General features: G+C 37.9%; 1 protein-coding gene and 1 non-coding gene across 2 annotated transcripts in view; one reads left to right on the top strand and one right to left on the bottom strand.

The window, feature by feature from the left end:
- FRS2 (fibroblast growth factor receptor substrate 2) overlaps positions 1-11,637 on the top strand; it is a 117,150-nt gene extending 105,513 nt beyond the window's left edge. The window contains exons 6-10 of the mRNA XM_065887291.1: positions 4,715-4,806; positions 6,341-6,527; positions 7,540-7,698; positions 7,998-8,161; positions 9,541-11,637. Of these exons, the coding sequence (XP_065743363.1) occupies positions 4,741-4,806; positions 6,341-6,527; positions 7,540-7,698; positions 7,998-8,161; positions 9,541-10,491 (1,527 nt within the window). The 5' untranslated portion in view covers positions 4,715-4,740 and the 3' untranslated portion in view covers positions 10,492-11,637. The remainder of the gene's footprint in view (positions 1-4,714; positions 4,807-6,340; positions 6,528-7,539; positions 7,699-7,997; positions 8,162-9,540) is intronic.
- On the bottom strand, positions 5,143-5,269 carry LOC136131641 (small nucleolar RNA SNORA25). Its single transcript, XR_010656376.1, has one exon. It is a non-coding gene; the product is annotated as a small nucleolar RNA SNORA25 (small nucleolar RNA).
- Positions 11,638-19,002: the final 7,365 nt, after the last annotated feature.

Here is a 19,002-nt window from a genome sequence, read left to right as displayed (position 1 = left end):
CCTTGTCCTTTTACCTTCTGACTCTGGGTCAGTTGAACTGTCTACCCTCTGGACTGCTGAGTACAGCTAGAAAAATAGCATAATCTTACTCTCCAGCTTCTGCTAAGTCTCAGCATAGCCTACTTAATAATCCTGCTACCTTTCTTGGGTAGCTTCTCAGAGAATAATCCTCAAGTCCTTCATTGTGCAAACTTGGCTTCTATTTTACCAAAGAAATTTAGGATGATAGGTGTTATCCATTTCAGCTTCTCTACTGTGTTCCACCCATCCTTATTTTCTGCTCTCTCTCCTCAGAGGACAAGGCACTCCTTCTCTGGGCAGACTTCTTAGTCTGGGCCCCAGAACTCATCTTCTCCGGCCTCCCCACTCTGTCTTGATCCATCCTGTAGCCGTCTGTGTCCTTTGTTTTTTCCTATATTCTTTAACCTTTACTGACATACTGATTACTAACCTGTATAAATCTATGTCACCTTAAAACAATAAGTAACTCAAGCAACATATTTTCTTTTGAAACCATGTCCAACCATACTCTATCACTTTAGGCTTTCCTTTCCAACTGTGTTCTTGAAAGAGCCTTTTCTATTCTTTGGAGGACTACTTCCTTATCTTCCATTTGCTCACTGCTGAATGGCTTCTGCCTCTACCTAACACTCCACTATGGATAGAACCTTCCTTCTTGACACTTTCTTTTCTTAGTTTATACTATTCTGATTCTTTCTCTTCTCCTTCACTTGTTTTTCTCTACTCCAGTATTTGCGCATTTGTGTTCCCCAGAATTTTAACTGCAGACTGCTCTTTATACTGTCCTTGATCAGGGTCTTCTGTTTTATAGTTTCAAATACCATGTGTCCCAATATTTTACCTCTTTCCTCAAACCCATTCTGATGTACTTACCTCTCTATTGCAAGTCTTCGTTTGGTTGTTCTCTGGAATCTCAATTTAACATGTCTAAAACTGAACTAACCACCATCACTTCCTCTCGAAGACCTGAGAAAGTCTTTCCATTTCAAGTAATGGAACCAGCACCCTTCATCTGCCGCCCTGAAAACTGCCTCCTACTTCCTGTATACCTAGCCAGACACTCAGTGCTGCAGACTTGTCTTCCTAAGTATTTTTAAAATTCATTATTTTCATCTTTATTCCTACTATTGCTGCTCTGGTTTTAAGTCTTTGGCATATTCCATTTTTCAGTAGTCTCTCACTGGCTTCCCTTCCTCTGAGCTAAACTCCCACTTAAAATTACCCTGCAGATGGAGGTATCTAAAATGAATTCCTGACCACCTCACTTTCCTGCTTAAAATACTTCATTGGCTTTTCACCTTGTGTAGGATGAAATTCATTCTCTTTGGAGTGGCATACAAGGATTTCGTGTCACATGGTAGGCTTTTCATTAACTATTTTTGCACTGAACTGAAGCATTCAATGTGAATAGAGCCCCCAGGTAGGTTGTACCACCATTCATATATCCCTGACAAAATCAGAGGTGCTGCCTTAACAGGTAGCCTGTGAAGGTGTCAAGCGGAAGAATGCTTTTTCTACTTCTTTTGAGAAATAGTTGAAAAATATTTACTTGAGGCATTATTTTTTCAGGCAAAAGCCTCACTGTAGTAATCATTTAGCTCTTTGTATTCAGTGGTGAGGCTGGATAAGCAATTTCAAGAAGACTTTTTGTTTCTATCAATTATCTGTCTGCTTTAAAAATTTTTTTGAAATATTCTTTTGGCCTCCTTCTCATCTTCTAATTTATTAAACACTTACTAATTTTTAAAAATTAAACATTTATTGAATATCTGCTATGTCAAACAGTATGCTTAGTGCCCTAGAAAATTCAGAAGACACGGTTCCTATCTTCTTGGAGATCACAGTGTAGTGGGCGGTGAGACAGGTCAACATTACAGTAGAATGTGATAAGTGCCATGTCCATTTGACTACAGGGACATTGGAAGCAGGCTAGCTTCAAGTTAGTTAGAGTCCCAGATCCCTAGGTTGTTGTTCAGGATGCTTTATGGTTTGTCTCATGCTTGTGTTACAGCCTACCCTGCACTCTAGTCGTACTAGATGCCTCACTTTCTCCTGAATACATTGCCACCTTTCATGACTTTTATCGTTGCACCTAATTTTTTATCTTGTCTCAAGTGCCTGTTTCTGTTTTTTGCCTAGCACACTGTTTCTGCTCACCTTTTAAAGTACCAGCTCAAATGGTGCTTCCTGCCCTTCCTAACCCAGAAAGTTAGTTGCTTCTTTCTCTGTGCCCACGGAACTCTTCTTATATTCTGATATGAGGTTTATCATAATGCATTATCTGTTGACATCTCTGTTTTTCCCTTTAGATTCATGGCTCTTCAGAGGTACATCCTGTGACTTAGTCATCTTTATACCATGATACTTAACTGGCATATTAAGACACCAAATATGAATCTTTTTTTTCTTTTATGTAACAAGATTTTATTTATCCTTATGTCATCACACATTTTCCCTATATAAATTTATTTGTTTACGTTTTTAATTGAAGTATAGTTGATTTACAATGTTGTGTTAGTTTGTGGTGTATAGCAAAGTGATTCAGTTATATATGTATATATATATATATAATTTTTCATATTCTTTTCCATTATGTTTTATTACAAGATATTGAATATAGTTCCCTGTGCTAAACAGCAGAACCTTGTTGTTTATCTATGCTATTTATAGTAGTTTGTATCTGCTAATCCCAAACTCCTAATTTATCCCTCCCCTACCCCTTTTCCCCTTTGGTAACCATAAGTTTGTTTGCTATGTCTGTGAGTCTGTTCTGTTTTGTAAATAAGTTCATTTGTATCATATTTTAGATTCCACATGTAAGTGATACCATGTGGTATTTATCTTTCTCTGTCTGACTTACCTCATTTAGTGTGATAATCTCTAGGTCCATCCATGTTGCTGCAAATGGCATTATTTCATTCTTTTTTATGGCTGAGTAGTATTCCATTGTATATGTATATATACCACATCTTCTTTATCCATTCATCTGTCAGTGGACATTTAGATTGCTTACACGTCTTGGCTGTTGTAAATAGAGCTGCTATGAACATTGGGGTACATGTATATTTTCAAATTAGAGTTTTCTCTGGATATATGCCCAGGAGTGGGATTGCTGGATCTTATGGCAATTCTCTTTTTAGTTTTTTAAGGAACTTCCATACTGTTTTCCATAGCGGCTGTGCCAAGTTATGTTCCCAATAGGGTCCCCTTTTCTCCACACCCTCTTCAGCATTTATTATTTGTAGGCTTTTTAATGATGGCCATTCTCACCAGTGCAAGGACACCACCAAATATGAGTCTTAATTTAACTTTACTATTTTACTTGTCACTTCTTTTGGTTTATACACTAGTATCCTTTTTTATCTGCTTAATCCTTACACCTGCCAGCATTCTTTATCTTCCTTTAGTGCAGTTCGTTCAGCTCACAAGAGACTTAGAGCACCTCCTGTGTGCTAGGTATTGTGTTAGGCACAGGGAATGCAAGAATGAATAAAGTCCATCCCTGCTGGGAAGGAGCTCAAAGTGGAGGGAAGTAGATAGATAGGTAAACAGTCTATCACAGTTTTTACTGAGTAAACAGTGTGAAAGATGCTGTGATACTGGGAAGCTCAGGGTGCATTGGGGGTACACAAGGAATATAACTTGCCCAGTTGGTAGGAGTCAGAGAAGGCTTCCTGAAGACACTGTACTCTGAAGTTGAATCTTGAGAAAGGAGCAGCATGGAAGGGTGTGAGAGAACAAGATGCTCTGGGGAAACTGTTTAGTATGGCTGGGTAGGACTCAAAGCAGAGAGGAGGGAAGAGATTAGACTGTCTTTGTGGACAGAGACCAAATTGTGAAGGACCATGTGTCATACTGATGAGCTTTGCATTTTTTCCTGAAGGTAGTGAAGATCTGCTGAAGAATTTTAGGCAAATTTTAATCAGATTTATGTTTTTAATGTTTAGTAGCTTCTTACGCTTCCTTCTTTCCCCCTTTTTTCAAATACTGTCACATCCATTCTCATTCTTTCTCATTTGTAAGTGAAGTTTTGAATTTTTCCTTTGTTCACTTGCAGTATTCTTCAACACTTAATGTCACTGTAACCACTTATCTCTAACCTTCTGTGGGAAGGGATTAGATAGACACACTCTTTCAGTTTTGCCAGTATTCTCTGTGTTAAGTTACAGCTTGAATTTTGAGTTGTCTTTCTCTCTTAATGAACTATTCCAGATTTGTTTTTGTATCTTATTAACCAATTTTGTCTGTTGGGATACGTAAAGAATACTGCAATGCATGGTATGAATCAAAATACTTGCCAAGCCAGAAGTCTAGCATCCTTTTGGAAATTTATTAATAAAGAGGGACTGAAATTCCTAATAAGCCATAAACGGTTAATTCCATGAATGACTTTATTTTAATAGTGTTATGTATGAGAACTTAAATTGGTTTCTTTTAGATAATTTTAAAATAGGCAGACCTTTGCAAATTAAATTTGAGATTTCTGTGAAGTCTCCCTCACAGAATTATTCTTCTTGTTGCTGAGTAAAATTCTCCAACTAGTTGTGTGAAATCTAGCCCTAGCCATTTATTTCCTTAGGCTTAGTTTTCCTCATCAAAATAACGCAGGGCTTATGTTAGATGATTTTTAGTGTCTTTTTCTGACTTTTGTATCTTACATCTAATAATTTTTTGCAAATTATCTTTCATGTAGTGCTCACATGGTCTTCTGAAGAAGCCATGGGTAGCTGTTGTAGCTGTCCAGATAAAGACACTGTCCCAGATAACCATCGGAACAAGTTTAAGGTCAGTAAAAACTGGTTGAGATGTAGCTCTCACTGCCTACCTGGATGCTCTTCTTTTACTTCACTTAATTAACATGTCTTATTATTTCCTCACTTTTGTATTCAGACCCTTTTATTTTCGTTTTTTGTCCATTCTGCCTTTTCTTGTTTTAACAAGTGATGACAACATTTCTTACTGACAGTGTGAAATCCTCTTTTCCTTTTCCTTTGGTCTTCCATATCCAGTTAGAGCCACACAATTCTGATAATACTGTCTTTTTTTTTTTTTTTAACTTGGAAGACATTTACGTTTATTTTTACCTTTCAACATCACCAATCATGGATATGAGTGCCTAAATCTTGTATCTCCATCAGGAAAACATAGCACTAATGAGTGACTGTTATATCCTCTGAAGAACTCAATCTTTGGTCACAGTGATAAGAGCCCCTGGATTTGGTCCCATCAGCCCTCTTTGAAATGACCTACTGATAATATTGTCTTTAAAATGCCACTTTATAGGTGCCTCTTCAGTCCCGTCACCAGCTCCCAGTCATTGTTTAATGCCTGGACAATTTCATAACTGAACTCTATCTTCAGTCACCTCTGTGATGCATCCTGCAGTTGACATCAAATTAATCTTCCTCCTTCATCATTCTAAAACTTCAGTGGTATTCTGTTACTTAGATGCTAAGTGCTCCATTCCTTACTCATCCACAGTCATTAATCTCTCATATTGTGACCTCATTCTGCTGTAAATCATAGCCACTGGATCACACAAACCTAGGTGTAAGTCACAGCCCTCTTGCTTCATAGCTCTGTTACCTTTGGCAGGCTACATTATCACTAAGTTTTTGTTGATTTGTGTGCAGTGGAGAAAATACTGTTACCTGCAGTTTAGGATCAGTATTAAATGACAAAAACACAAGTAAAGCACTTTGCCCAACCCAGGGGTATAGTAAATTCTCCCTAAGTGTTATCTGTTCTTTATAGTCTCTGGCCATTTTCTGAAACTGAGCAGTGCAAAGCCTTCCCTTACCTGAACTCAATGCCAGTCCTGTCCTGATCTCTCTGAAACATACCTTCTTTGTCTCTGCTGTAGCACTGCATCTTCAGGATGTGCCCCCTAACTCCTGACCCACCAGTTCTCTTTTTTAACTTTATTTCCTGTCTAAATTTAATTATACCCAAGGCCCAGCTAAAGTCCCTCCTCTTCTTAGGTGAAGGCTTCTCCAACAACCCTCCGCCACAGTTCCTGCATTTCGCAGCCTCTGTTGCACTCCATTGTTAGTTAAGCATTTACAGTTTTGTGGTGTTTTTCGTGTTTGTATATCTTATCTCCTCAGTGGGAATGTGAGTTCTTTGTGGATATGAACTGGGTATTACACTGCTACATAGTCCATGCCCTAAACACACAATTGGTTGTTGAATGAACTAACAAAGGAGCCAATAACTGAACCAATAAGCAATAGTACATTTTCCTGACAAATTAGTGAAATATGTGCATAACTGTCAAGTGGGAGCATTAAGTTAGCACTAATTAAACTTTCTTTTTTAGGTCATTAATGTGGATGATGATGGGAATGAGTTAGGTTCTGGCATAATGGAACTTACAGACACGGAACTTATTTTATACACTCGCAAACGTGACTCGGTAAAATGGCACTACCTCTGCCTCCGACGCTATGGCTATGATTCAAATCTCTTTTCTTTTGAAAGTGGTCGAAGGTGTCAAACTGGACAAGGTAGGTAGAGCCTTTATTTTTTTTTTCTCCAAACATTATCATATTTGAAATATCATTCTATAATTCAGTTTTTCTATATGTAATGTTTAACTTTTATCCAGAATAAAAAAATTATCAAATAAGTGGATTATTTAAAAAAGAGACATCGGGCTTCCCTGGTGGCACAATGATTGAGAGTCCGCCTGCCGATGCAGGGGACACAGATTTGTGCCCCGGTCCAGGAAGATCCCACATGCCGCGGAGCGGCTGGGCCCATGAGCCATGGCCACTGAGCCTGTGCGTCCGGAGCCTGTGCTCCGCAACGGGAGAGGCCACAGCAGTGAGAGGCCCACGTACTGCAAAAAAAAAAAAAAGAGAGAGACATAATACACTATGTATTCATTTATCAAGCATTTATTAAGCATGTTTTCTATGTCCAGAATTTTGGCTTATATTAAATTTAAGATTTGCAGTAAGTAAATGATTAGTCCCAGTAAATTGCCTCTATGTCTTCACTGTTGTAACTCTGGGAAAAGAACCTAAACTTTGGAGTCAAACAGAACGTACTTTTATTTTTTGCTACCTATTTCTTGAAAGTCCTTGGGCAAGTTGCATGACCTCTGTCGCATCAAATTTCTTCTGTATCAGAGGGCAACGGTAATCCAATAATTAAACGAGGTAATGATTGTAAACCACAGAACAAGGGCCTGTCAAGTGATAAAGAATTCCCTTGGTAATGGTAAGTTGGGCTCCCCCTGCTGTTAAAAAGCAGACTAGAGTAAGTTTGCAAATCTTGTTTTTGTCTTCCTTATTTTGAACCATCACCCATGGACAAATGAAAATTATTCTGTGAACTTTTGGGTTTATGTTTTGAAACAGGGAATATAATTAATTTATCAGACATTTATTTTAAAGCCTTTTCTTGCTGTTGGTGCATGGAATGCTTACTTTACAAGTTTGTTCTTCGACAGGTGCTCCTGTGTCTTTTTTAAAGATGCAGTGACCATTTTTTTCTTCTGGTTTGTATTTGTAGGAATCTTTGCCTTTAAGTGTGCTCGCGCAGAAGAATTATTTAATATGTTGCAAGAGATTATGCAGAATAATAGTATAAATGTAGTGGAGGAGCCAGTTGTTGAAAGGAATAATCATCAGACAGAATTGGAAGTCCCCAGAACACCTCGAACACCTACAAGTAAGTGTCCATTTTCCTTCTTCTATTATAAACTATAAACAGTTTTAAAAAACTGTTAGCTATAATTATAAACATTTTACATATTTTAAATATGAAAACATTAAATGTTTCATATTATTTAAAATGTGAGTGGAAAGTTAGAGTGGAGGTGGTAATGCTGTTTTGCTCCGGTTTCTCATATGTCTTGCCAGAAACACCTTCCTTAAACCTCTCAGTGCTGATTGTATTCTCATTCATTTTTATTCTCTGTGCCCTACCCCTGTATCCTTTCTTAAACCAATAAACAAACAAAAACTCAGCTCCAGGGTTTGCTGCTCAGAACTTACCTAATGGATATCCCCGATACCCCTCATTTGGAGACGCTTCATCCCATCCTTCAAGCAGACATCCTTCTGTGGGAAGTGCACGCCTGCCTTCAGTAGGTGAAGAGTCTACACATCCCTTGCTTGTGGCTGAGGAACAAGTGAGCATGTCCTACTGTCTAACATATTGTGTGGGGTTAGAGTGTTATTGTGCTAACACTTGAAGGTTTTAGTTTGAATTTTAGCTGTCACTATTTGTTTATGACTTTTGTAGTGAAGACTCAGAGGAAATAGCATGTATTTTCTGTCATATACCCAAATATATATAGGTGTTGAGGGAAACTTAGCATTACAGTAAGTTTGTGGGTTCACAGGAGAGGTGCATCTATAGATAAAGATGGACATAACCAATGGCCAATTCAGTTACAGTAACCTCCAATGAAAGCTTTTTATGTTACAGTTTTTATAGTTAGTGGACTACTAGCAATAAGGCAGATTTTGTTGTCGGTGTTTTAACAGAGCAATTTAATATTCCTGACTATTATATTTTCATTTTAGGAATGAAGTTAGCTGGTTAACATTGTCTATGTATTACTTAGTTATACTTATCTTTTGTCAACAATATGGTTGTTTATCATGAAGAAATTTTTACTGTTTTGAAATCCATTTGTTTGTGTTCTTGTTAAATGAGTTCTTATTTACTATAATTAAATTTCCCTTAGTTTTGAATTTTATTTTTGAGGTTTTCAAATTTTATGTATAGACTTCTGAACTTTTTTTATATTGTCCCCCTGGCAAAATACCACAAACTTTTCTAAGTAGCATTAATTTCCTGGTATCTATTTTATATCTATGCATTTTACAGAACTCTTATTGAATCTAGTAGGGTCTGTCTCTTTGTGTAGTCAGATCATCTATAAATTATGATAAATTTCTCTCTTCCTTTTTAATACTTGTTATTTCCTATTTCTAAATCAGGTTTTAATGCATTGATGAGAATTTTAGAACAACATCAAAGTAATAATCCCCATTTGTTCATGAGTTTTAATTTTTTCTACAGAATGCTCATCATGTTTCACCATCACATGTATTTTGTTTTGTTTTGTTTTGTTTTTGCGGTAGGCGGGCCTCTCACTGTTGTGGTCTCTCCCGTTGCGGAGCACAGGCTCCGGACGTACAGGCTCAGCGGCCATGGCTCATGGGCCCCGCCGCTCCGCAGCATGTGGGATCTTCCCGGACAGGGACACGAACCCCTGTCCCCTGCATCGGCAGGCGGACTCTCAACCACTGTGCTACCAGGGAAGCCCCATCACATGTACTTTAAAGCAGTTATTCTTTTATCAAGCTAGGAAGACATTTCTACATTTCTCCCACCTCCCCCCAACCTTTTTGTTGGTTAAAAAAACAGGCACAAAAGCTTTGAAGTAAGAATATACTTAGAAAGTTAATAAAATTAATTGATATAGTCAGGCAAATTTTTTTGTTCTTTTTTTTTCTTTTTAAAGCAAGTTTACTGATTCACTTTCCTCTTTTGTTTTAGGTACATACCTATGTCAACACTACAGGTGTACAAGAAGAACGGAAAAACCGCGCAAGTGTGCATGTCCCATTGGAGGCGAGGGTTTCTAATGCTGAAAGCAACACACCAAAAGAAGAACCAAGTAATATTGAGGACAGGGACCCTCAGATTCTTCTTGAACCTGAAGGAGTCAAGTTTGTCTTAGGACCAACCCCAGTTCAAAAGCAATTAATGGAAAAAGAGAAACTGGAACAACTTGGAAGAGATCAAGTCAGCGGAAGTGGTGCGAATAACACGGAATGGGACACTGGCTATGACAGTGATGAACGAAGAGACGCGCCCTCTGTTAACAAACTGGTGTATGAAAATCTGAATGGGCTATCTCTCCCCAGTGCGTCAGGGCTCAGGAGAGGTCGTCTGCCGTCCACCAGTACCTCAGATACCCAGAATATCAACAACTCAGCTCAGAGAAGAACTGCATTGTTAAACTACGAAAATCTACCATCTTTGCCTCCTGTTTGGGAAGCCCGCAAGCTAAGTAGGGATGAAGATGACAATTTAGGACCAAAGACCCCATCTCTAAATGGCTACCATAATAATCTTGATCCAATGCATAACTATGTAAATACAGAGAATGTAACAGTGCCGGCAAGTGCTCACAAAATAGAATATTCAAGGCGTCGGGACTGTACACCGACAGTCTTTAACTTTGATATCAGACGCCCAAGTTTAGAACACAGGCAGCTCAATTACATACAGGTTGACTTGGAAGGTGGCAGTGACTCTGACAACCCTCAGACTCCAAAAACGCCTACCACTCCCCTTCCACAGACCCCTACCAGACGCACAGAGCTGTATGCTGTGATAGACATCGAGAGAACTGCTGCTATGTCAAATCTGCAGAAAGCACTGCCACGAGACGATGGTACATCTAGGAAAACTAGACACAATAGTACTGATCTGCCCATGTGAGCCCAGAAACCATTACATTGTTTGCACCTTTGTGAAGTTTTAAAAAATGAAGATGCAAGTGCTTCATTTTTATTTCTAAACACTAACTCCTTTTATAGACTGATAAAAAATTTTTTTCTGACTATTTCATGTGCTTCTTTAAAGGGAAATTAAAATGTAGAGCAGGTACTCATAAAAGAACACTAATTTCATTCTATACTACTCATTACTGTACAGCAGCATTCCCATTTTCACAGTGCCTATTTAAAATGAGAATTGAAGTGAGTGACATGCTGGTCAATTTTTATTAAGATTCTGGACTCATGCATATCATTCACGTCTAAGTCATGGTTGGCATTTAAAGCATATTATAAAGCCTCTTGATAATGTGCATTGCTAACAGATAACTCTAGGCTTTGAAAGTACTATTTGTAGATTTACTATTCATGGTATGTGACCTCCAGCATGTAACATGAGGAATCCTTTATTTCATTAATTGTAGGCTTTTTGACTTGAGCCAGGACATATGTATGGAAATAGAAGTACCACACCTCCTATGTACCAGTCAGTTCCTTAGCCTTCAGCGTTTCTAGAAAGAGCCCTACGTTCGTGAACATGGTTTGCTGTTGGTGTGTTGAAAGGCAGGAAAGAGAAGAGGTTTTCTCTTTACTCATCTCATGGTGTCATTTGAAAGGCATGCCCAGATATCTTAGAAGTATACATAGGCTCAAGAATCAGTCTCAGGTCACTTTATCCAAAAACATTTGAAAATCTGAACCATGATCTCTTGAAAGTTTCTCTCCTACAGATTATTAACAGACAGTAACATTGTTTTCTGGAGGCATTTGTGCCATTAGATTGCCATTTACCTTCAAGTTTTTCCTTTGGTGTTTGGGATGTCTAATTTTGTTGCTTCATGTCTTTTTCAATTTAGGATGTTTGAGTTTGTATATAGTTTTGAAATTGGATTATGTGTTCATTGTTGTTTAGTTTGCATTTTTGTCAAATTGTGGTTTTGAAGGTTCATTTGGAACTTACTGTTATCCTATAACAGGGTTGCCCTTGTCCAGTATTTATTTATATGCCGTTTACTTTTCAAGTTGATAAAAGCATTCTCACAATTTTAAATTTCACTTGTGTTCATAGGTGATCTCTTAAGCAGCTGAGAAGAAAAAAAAAAAAGGAAGCTACTTTTAACATGCAAATTTCCCTAAAGGTACTGTGTTTTCTCTGTGGGCACTCTCCCAGCACTTTAGCAGTGATCCCCTCAGTCACATGGCTGCAGTTGTACTTTGCCCACTGTCGTGCTCCTCAGCTCTGCTGTCCTTTCACTCATAGCTGGATCTTGGGTTATCCCTTGATTTTAATAGAATGTTAAAATTGTTGCCAGCATAGCAGGTACAGTGGAAGTCTTATAGCAATGACATTGTGTCATAATTCAGGATTGAAAATGAATTGAAGTTTATATAAACTGATGAGAGTCCATATGTCTAGCTCTTGGAAAATCAAGAATTTTCCAGTTTCCCAAATCCTAGAGAAGATAAGAGCAGGTAGAGTGGAAAGAAGGTTAGATATCCTTGCAAAATACGTCACTGTCTCCTCTAAATATGAGGAAATTTGAGATTTTGGTCTGGATCTACCAGATGTAACTAAGGTTAATTTAGCATGAAAACTTTCAGTCATATAGTATCCAATCTGTTCCATAAATGACCTAATTATAGGACAGTGAATGGATTAGCAAAATAATAGGGTGGGACCATTTTAAAGAAAATAAATTATTAAAGATGTCTTTATCATTTTTAGTGCCACTGGTTTATGTGCATAGCAGAATTTTCTTTCTTTTCTGTGAATTTGGTGCTTACCAAAGTGTTCACTGTTCTCTAAAAAGAGAGCAGTGGTATAGGTATGCAGTTTCCATTTTAATGTATTGTTCCATTTATGCTTTATTCTGAGTAGATTGCTAATTGTGCCAAATTTATGTGATGATTTTTGTAATGTGGAATAAGAGTTATGATGGAACCAGTGCACATGGTTTTCTCCGAAACAAGCAGTCAAGACAGAACGTTAACCTCCAAACGAAAGGGCTGACCTATTTACTCATTTTGGAGGTTGGATACTTTCTTTTCTTACTTTTCCTCAGCCTTTTCATTTTTCCTTCCAGATTCTGATTAGTTTTTATATTTTTTAAGCAACTATAATATAACCATTGCAGTTTATTCTTTCAATACTGTGTGCTTTAAAAATGAAAATGGGACCAATTTGTCTGCTAAGAATTTGAGTTTTAGGTACTACGAGTATTAGGGAAGATGTATACAACTGGTATTAATTTCTAAATGTCTCTGGAAATCACCTGTGTTCCTATTTAATTAAAAATAACATAGAACACTATTTGTCCTCTGCAGTAGTCTAGTAATGGGCATTAAGCTCTGTCCTGGAAGAATTGTACCAATTACTGGGTGCGTTTTAGAATGAGATATTTTATTGGGATATAATTGTGGCCATATGTTTCAGATTTTCTGAGACAGACCTAATTTTAGATATTCTGTTCTGTTGATAGATCATGTGATCCCACTTTTTGGTTTTGGAAATATAGTCATTGATCATACGCTTTTCCCCAATAGAATCCTGTTTTATCCATATAGATCGTAACAGCTTTTATCCCAGACCAGGGCTGGAAACTGATATGGGTATTACATGTGTTTTTTCTTAGTGTGTTTTATTTCCCAGGTTCATCTTCCTTTCAAAATGAAAATATGGTGCCTTCCCTCCCTCCAGGAAGATTGGCAAATAGTTCCTTTTATTTACTGCTGCTGTGGAGTGATGAGATATGCACTTTACTTTTGAAGACTCAGCAAAAAGCTTTTCACTTCTCAGTATATCCAGAATAGATCACATTTTGGACTTCAGAAAATTTGCCAAGCAGTCTTTGTTTTTACAGATATTAATGTTGACCCCACAGTTCAGTGTTGTGAGTCAAGCTAGTGTTTGTGTATCCCCCCCCCACCAAAAAAAATCTGTGGCGCAAAGTATAAAAATGTACCTCAATAATGTTCTATTAAAAATGGGACAGGGGCCTTATGTTTTCATAATTTCCCAATAATGTGCCACCATATTTTTGCCTCAAGGTAAAGGTCTTAACAAGCTAAAAAATACATCCCATTTCCCCTTGTGCTGTTCCTAACCCATAATGTCCAAGTGTTTTGTGCAATGTGTAGTGTGTGTGTATAAATATATATATGTATATTTGTATATACATATATATATATCTATATATATATATATATATCCTTGAAATAGACATACCATCAGAGACAACATTCAGAAGTAACTGATGTATTGGCATCTCTTTCTAATCTCTGATATGTGAGGTGTATGGTACTAAATTACCTTTTCCCTGATGTTTGCCAAATTTGAATAAAGGCATTGGTACAAAATCACAGAATGTATAGGAAATGTTTTTGGCTTGAAAAATTAACAAATATTTTATGACATACCACAATATACTCTGCCCAAACCAGCACCCTATTTTTCCTGTTCTTTACGTCCCTTTTCCCCATCCTCTTTTTTTTCTTTTTTGGTGTAACACAATTCTTTTGTAGCATCATTACAATTGCAGTTCTATGACAATTGGACAATAACAGCATGGAAACGGACTGGCATTAATAGTACAGTAGTCACCAGTGTGCCACATTTGCATTGGTAAATGCAAAATACACATTTTATAAAGGACAAATTTTGTGTTATGTTTTTATTTTCATTACATTGTATAATATTGTAAGATTATGTATGTCCTAATTTGCATTATAAATGTTTTTTTCCTACGTAAAGGCATAAATATAGCAACTTTGTATAAAGGTAGCTTATTAGATTTTTAATTTTGTCTTTTATAAAAAATTGTCTAACAGTGGGACTAAAAAATTGTCTAACATTGCCAAATTGTAAATGAAATATGAATTTTACCCCCTATAGTTAATTTCATTTATAAGCATTCCATATTTCTCTAATAAAAGACATAAGTGATACAGTAATATGCATAAATTGTATTTTAATGCTGTTTCATATCAGCATTTTAAATTTTGGTTTGCATTTTTAATATTGGCAAAATTTACCACTGTTGATTAAACCTTGTTGTATATGTAACAACATCTTTCGCCCTCTAGCCCTCCCCACCCTTGTTCTCTATTTCTCCCTGTCAGTGCCAACTTCATACGTTTTGTAGCATGGCAATAAAATATAACTTTTACACTGAGGCCAAGTGTGGCTTTTTGGAGGATGTGGACATGGGAGGATTATCCTTTAGTTGTTCTTTGCATATGACTTTTTGCCATATAAGCCATGTTTCCAGGCATGAGAAAGTTATCTCGTATATGATGTGAATGTGCTTTTAAGGACAAGTGTGAATGTGCTTTTAAGCTTAATTTTTGTCCTAACAAATAAGAACTAATTTTTTATTTTTGGAAAAGTCAGAGTTCTTGAAGTACAATCAAACCTTTATTAACTGGAGTACTTAAAGGATAAGCTAATAATTGAATTTAGTTCAACAACGGCTAAGCAACACTTTTTAAAAATCCTTATTTATTGTAGAGTATTAATATACCATCCTAAAAATTATATATAAAATATGGTTTAATTTTAGATGATTTAGCTTCTTGCAATGACTTAGTGTTGTCATTCTGGCATAAATCTCCATGACAAGGTACTCAAGTTGATACTGGAAGCTGAGCTGACTATACACTAACCTTAAGCATTAGTGAAAAACTGCTTTGTTGAATAAAATCTGATCGGAGTTCTTATGGTTACTTTCCCCCTTATTGCCTAAAGTAGATTGCAATAAAACCCCAATAAAAGTTTGGTTGGATGCCTATTTAAAGTTTCACTGTATTTATAACCTCACACATTTCTTGAAACTTTATAGAGGTTTTATTCCTTAGTCTCATATCACTGCCTCCATTTTCAAAGTTCAAAGTGTTTGACAGACCCTCACAGTTTTTATCTTCTTGGTCGTTTAAACTAGTAGTACTCAGGGCTGGGACTCCAGACCTGTTTTTTGTCACTGAGTGGCACTGCAAAGCCTGTTTCAGTATAGCTCAAGATGGAGATTATTTAAACAGTAAAGGGAATAGACAAGTCCACAAATGATTGGGTGCTTACTATGTACCAGACACCATAGAACACAGAAATTGGTTAAGATGTGACAGAGACCACATCTTGCAAAACTTAGGTGTTTGTTCTCAGAAATTAAAACCTTTTTTTGGATTATTTCTGTATTTTTCCTTTGAGCTCCGTTGAAGACAGTAACTGTTCACATATTCTTATTTAATGAATGAGCACAAACTAGCTCCTATGCTAGTAATAAAGATAGTAATTCTTGTTCTCAAAAGAATTTGTAGTTTAGAACAGCCCTTCTAACTGAGGGAGTGCCCTTCCTCCCCCCAGAGGACTAAGCCCTAAGATATAAATTAGGTATAAGGAATTACCATCTCTGTGATACCTCTAGAATAGTAGTAGCTATATACTCAGGAGAATTGAAAAAAATGATTCCAATGCTGAATATGTGATGTGATAAAGGCATATACAAAGGAAGGGCATCTAACTCAGCCTGAGAATGGAGATTTTCGAGAAGGGCTTACAGGAGGTAATCCCTGAGGTGTTTGATGAGGGCAGGAGGGGAGAGGATATCTTAGGGAGAAGAAATACCATGTGCAAAGGCACAGAGGTGTAGAAAGATCACAATGTTCAGTGGTGGCAAAGGTTCCATATGCCTGGAGCATAGGATGCAAAGGCAGTCTGGGGGGATAGAGAAGGGAGATAAGAGAGACATCACATAGGTATAGAATGGGAAGGAGTTTTTGTTTTACTCAAAATGAGGTGAGACAATTTGAAGGGTTTAAACATTGGAGAAATAACATTTTATAAAGATGACTGAAATCAATATGGAGGATAAAATAGAGGACATGGCATTTTAATAAGGCAGGGAGACTAAAATGGAAGCAAAACTGGATAAATGCTTTTTCAAAGGCATTGTTAAAGGAGTGTTTAGGTTATCTATTGCTGTGCAACAAGCCACCTAAAAACTAGGTGGCTTAAAACAAATCATTTTGTTATTTCTCACATTGCTATAGATCACAGTAGGCAGGCTTATGGAACCCACCCCAAATTACAAAACTAATATATGGAAGAGTTGAAATCCAAGCCCACGCAGTCTGGTTCCTGAAGCTGTTTAGCCTCTGGCATACAAGGGTGACACCAAATGACACAGGAAAGGAGGAAAAGTCAAAAACACACGCAATAGAGAAAGGACAGATTGCTGGGAGTTCCCTCATAGGGGGCTCCTCCTGGCTGTCTCTGGCCTCTGCTCCACAAGTGGCAGAGCCTGCCTCCCAGTTCCCATCCAAGAGCCCCTGGCTATGCTTCTCCCCACCGCCACTCCAAAGACCAGCAGGGAGGGGGCGCTGGCTTCTCCATCACCCATAGTCTCAGACTTGCCTGCCAGAGGACATATTTCCACATGTGGTTTTGCCCACAATAAAAACAGCTGTTTTCAATATTGTGCAGGTATCTTAGCGCCTTGTTATTGTGACTTCTCATTACACAGTGCGATTTGAGATCTGCCGGTTGAGGTACCTTTCCTGAAAAAAGAGCAAGTTTTCCCACAAAGAACACAAAACTCTTGGTAGATTTATAATAATTTGTCCAATCTGAACACCCCTTTTCATGATGGACCCTGCAAATAGTGTAAACTGGGGTCAGCAAACTTTGTCCGTAAAGGATCAGATAGTAAATATTTTAGGCTTTATGGGCTATAGAGTCTGTCACAACTACTCAACTCTTCCATTGTATAACTCTGTATTGTATTGCCCAGTATAAAAATGAGTTTGCTTGTGTTACAACCAAGCTTCATGGATGTCAAAATATAAATTTCATATAATTTTAATGTATCACAAAAGTTTTTATGTTTTCAATCACTTAAAAATATAAAAATCATTCTTAACTCTCTGGCCATACAAAATCAGGTGGCAGGTTGGATTTGGCGCCTCATGGTTTGTCAATCCCTGGTGTAAACTAACCCTCTTAGCATATATCTGAAGGGTAGAACAATTAAAAATTAAAAATATCAGGACTTCCCTGGTGGTCCAGTGGCTAGGACTCTGCCCTCCCAATGCAGGGGGCCCAGGTTTGATCCCTGGTCAGGGAACTAGATCCCACATGCTGCAACTAAGAGTTCGCATGCTCCAACTAAAGATCCCACATGTGGCAACGAAGATCCCGCATGCTGCAACTAAGACCAGGCGCAGCCAAATATTTTTTTTAAAAATTGAAAACACCCACCAATGTTAACAATTGCCACAATCCAAGAGCTTGCTAAAAGATCAGTTAGTCAAAGGAAGAAAAAGGTATCAGATGCAAAACTAAACATTTTTTTTAAGTACAAAAATTTTGCTTTAAATGTCCTAGGGGTCAACTTAGAGAAAGTAGAAACTGTTCTTAACAAACGGAAATATTTGGGATTGATTTTGTTCTTTACAAAGACATTATGTAAGAGGATATTAGTCATCTCTACAACTGTGTGTTGGGGGGAGGGGAGAATGAGTGAAATAAAAAACCTCCTGAAAGTGAGCAAGCCGGACAAAGTAAAAGTCTCCATCAGAGCTCACAAGACCTTGTCCTGGACAGCCCAATTGAGAACAGCGTTTTACAATCCAGTAAAGGAAATATGTCTTCCTCCATCTTAATAAATAATGTTTAAAATTAAAATAGCAATAAAATATTATTTAGGAATATAATGGTAAATGCTTTAAAAAGCTCTAAAAGGGCTTCCCTGGTGGTGCAGTGGTTGAGAGTCCGCCTGCCGATGCAGGGGACACGGGTTCATGCCCCGGTCTGGGAAGATCCACATGCCACGGAGTGGCTGGGCCCGTGAGCCATGGCCGCTGAGCCTGTGCATCCGGAGCCTGTGCTCTGCAATGGGAGAGGCCACAACAGTGAGAGGCCCACATACCGCAAAAAAAAAAAAAAAGCTCAAAAAGTTGAGAGTGGTTGCTTCTGAGGAGAGGAATTAATGTGGTTGGTGAATTATGTTTTCCATTATTAGTGTTATTGAGCCCAAGCTCGCGCTGCTTGCTGCACAAAAGGCCAATAAATCTGGAGGCAAGTTGTTGGGGCAGGAAATAATGACTTTAATCGCAAAGCTAGCGGACCTTGAAAGGGGTGGGGGTGGGGTCCCCTGCGAGGTCAACCAATGGCTGAGCGGGACTGCTACCAGTGGCTCTCTAACAGCCACGTGCCTGCCCCACCTCTATTACATTAGTATACAACACTTTAAATTCTGTACATGTAGTACTTTAAAGCAACCTTTTTTAAAGGTTAAATATAAGAAAAAAATTAAACGTGCGAGAAAGAACTCCGTTGCTATGGCAACACCCACATCGCAGCGTTCCTCCCACCTCGGTGAGTTCTACTCCAAACCTCCGGGCCTCACGCAAAATCTCCAACCCTCCCCTTCCTGGTCCCCAGCGGGTGCCTCCAACGGGA

This window comes from Phocoena phocoena, chromosome 11 (assembly GCF_963924675.1).
Source record: "Phocoena phocoena chromosome 11, mPhoPho1.1, whole genome shotgun sequence".
NCBI lineage: Eukaryota > Metazoa > Chordata > Mammalia > Artiodactyla > Phocoenidae > Phocoena > Phocoena phocoena.
Note: the sequence above shows the minus strand (reverse complement) of the source record. Positions and strands in the feature narration are given on the sequence as shown.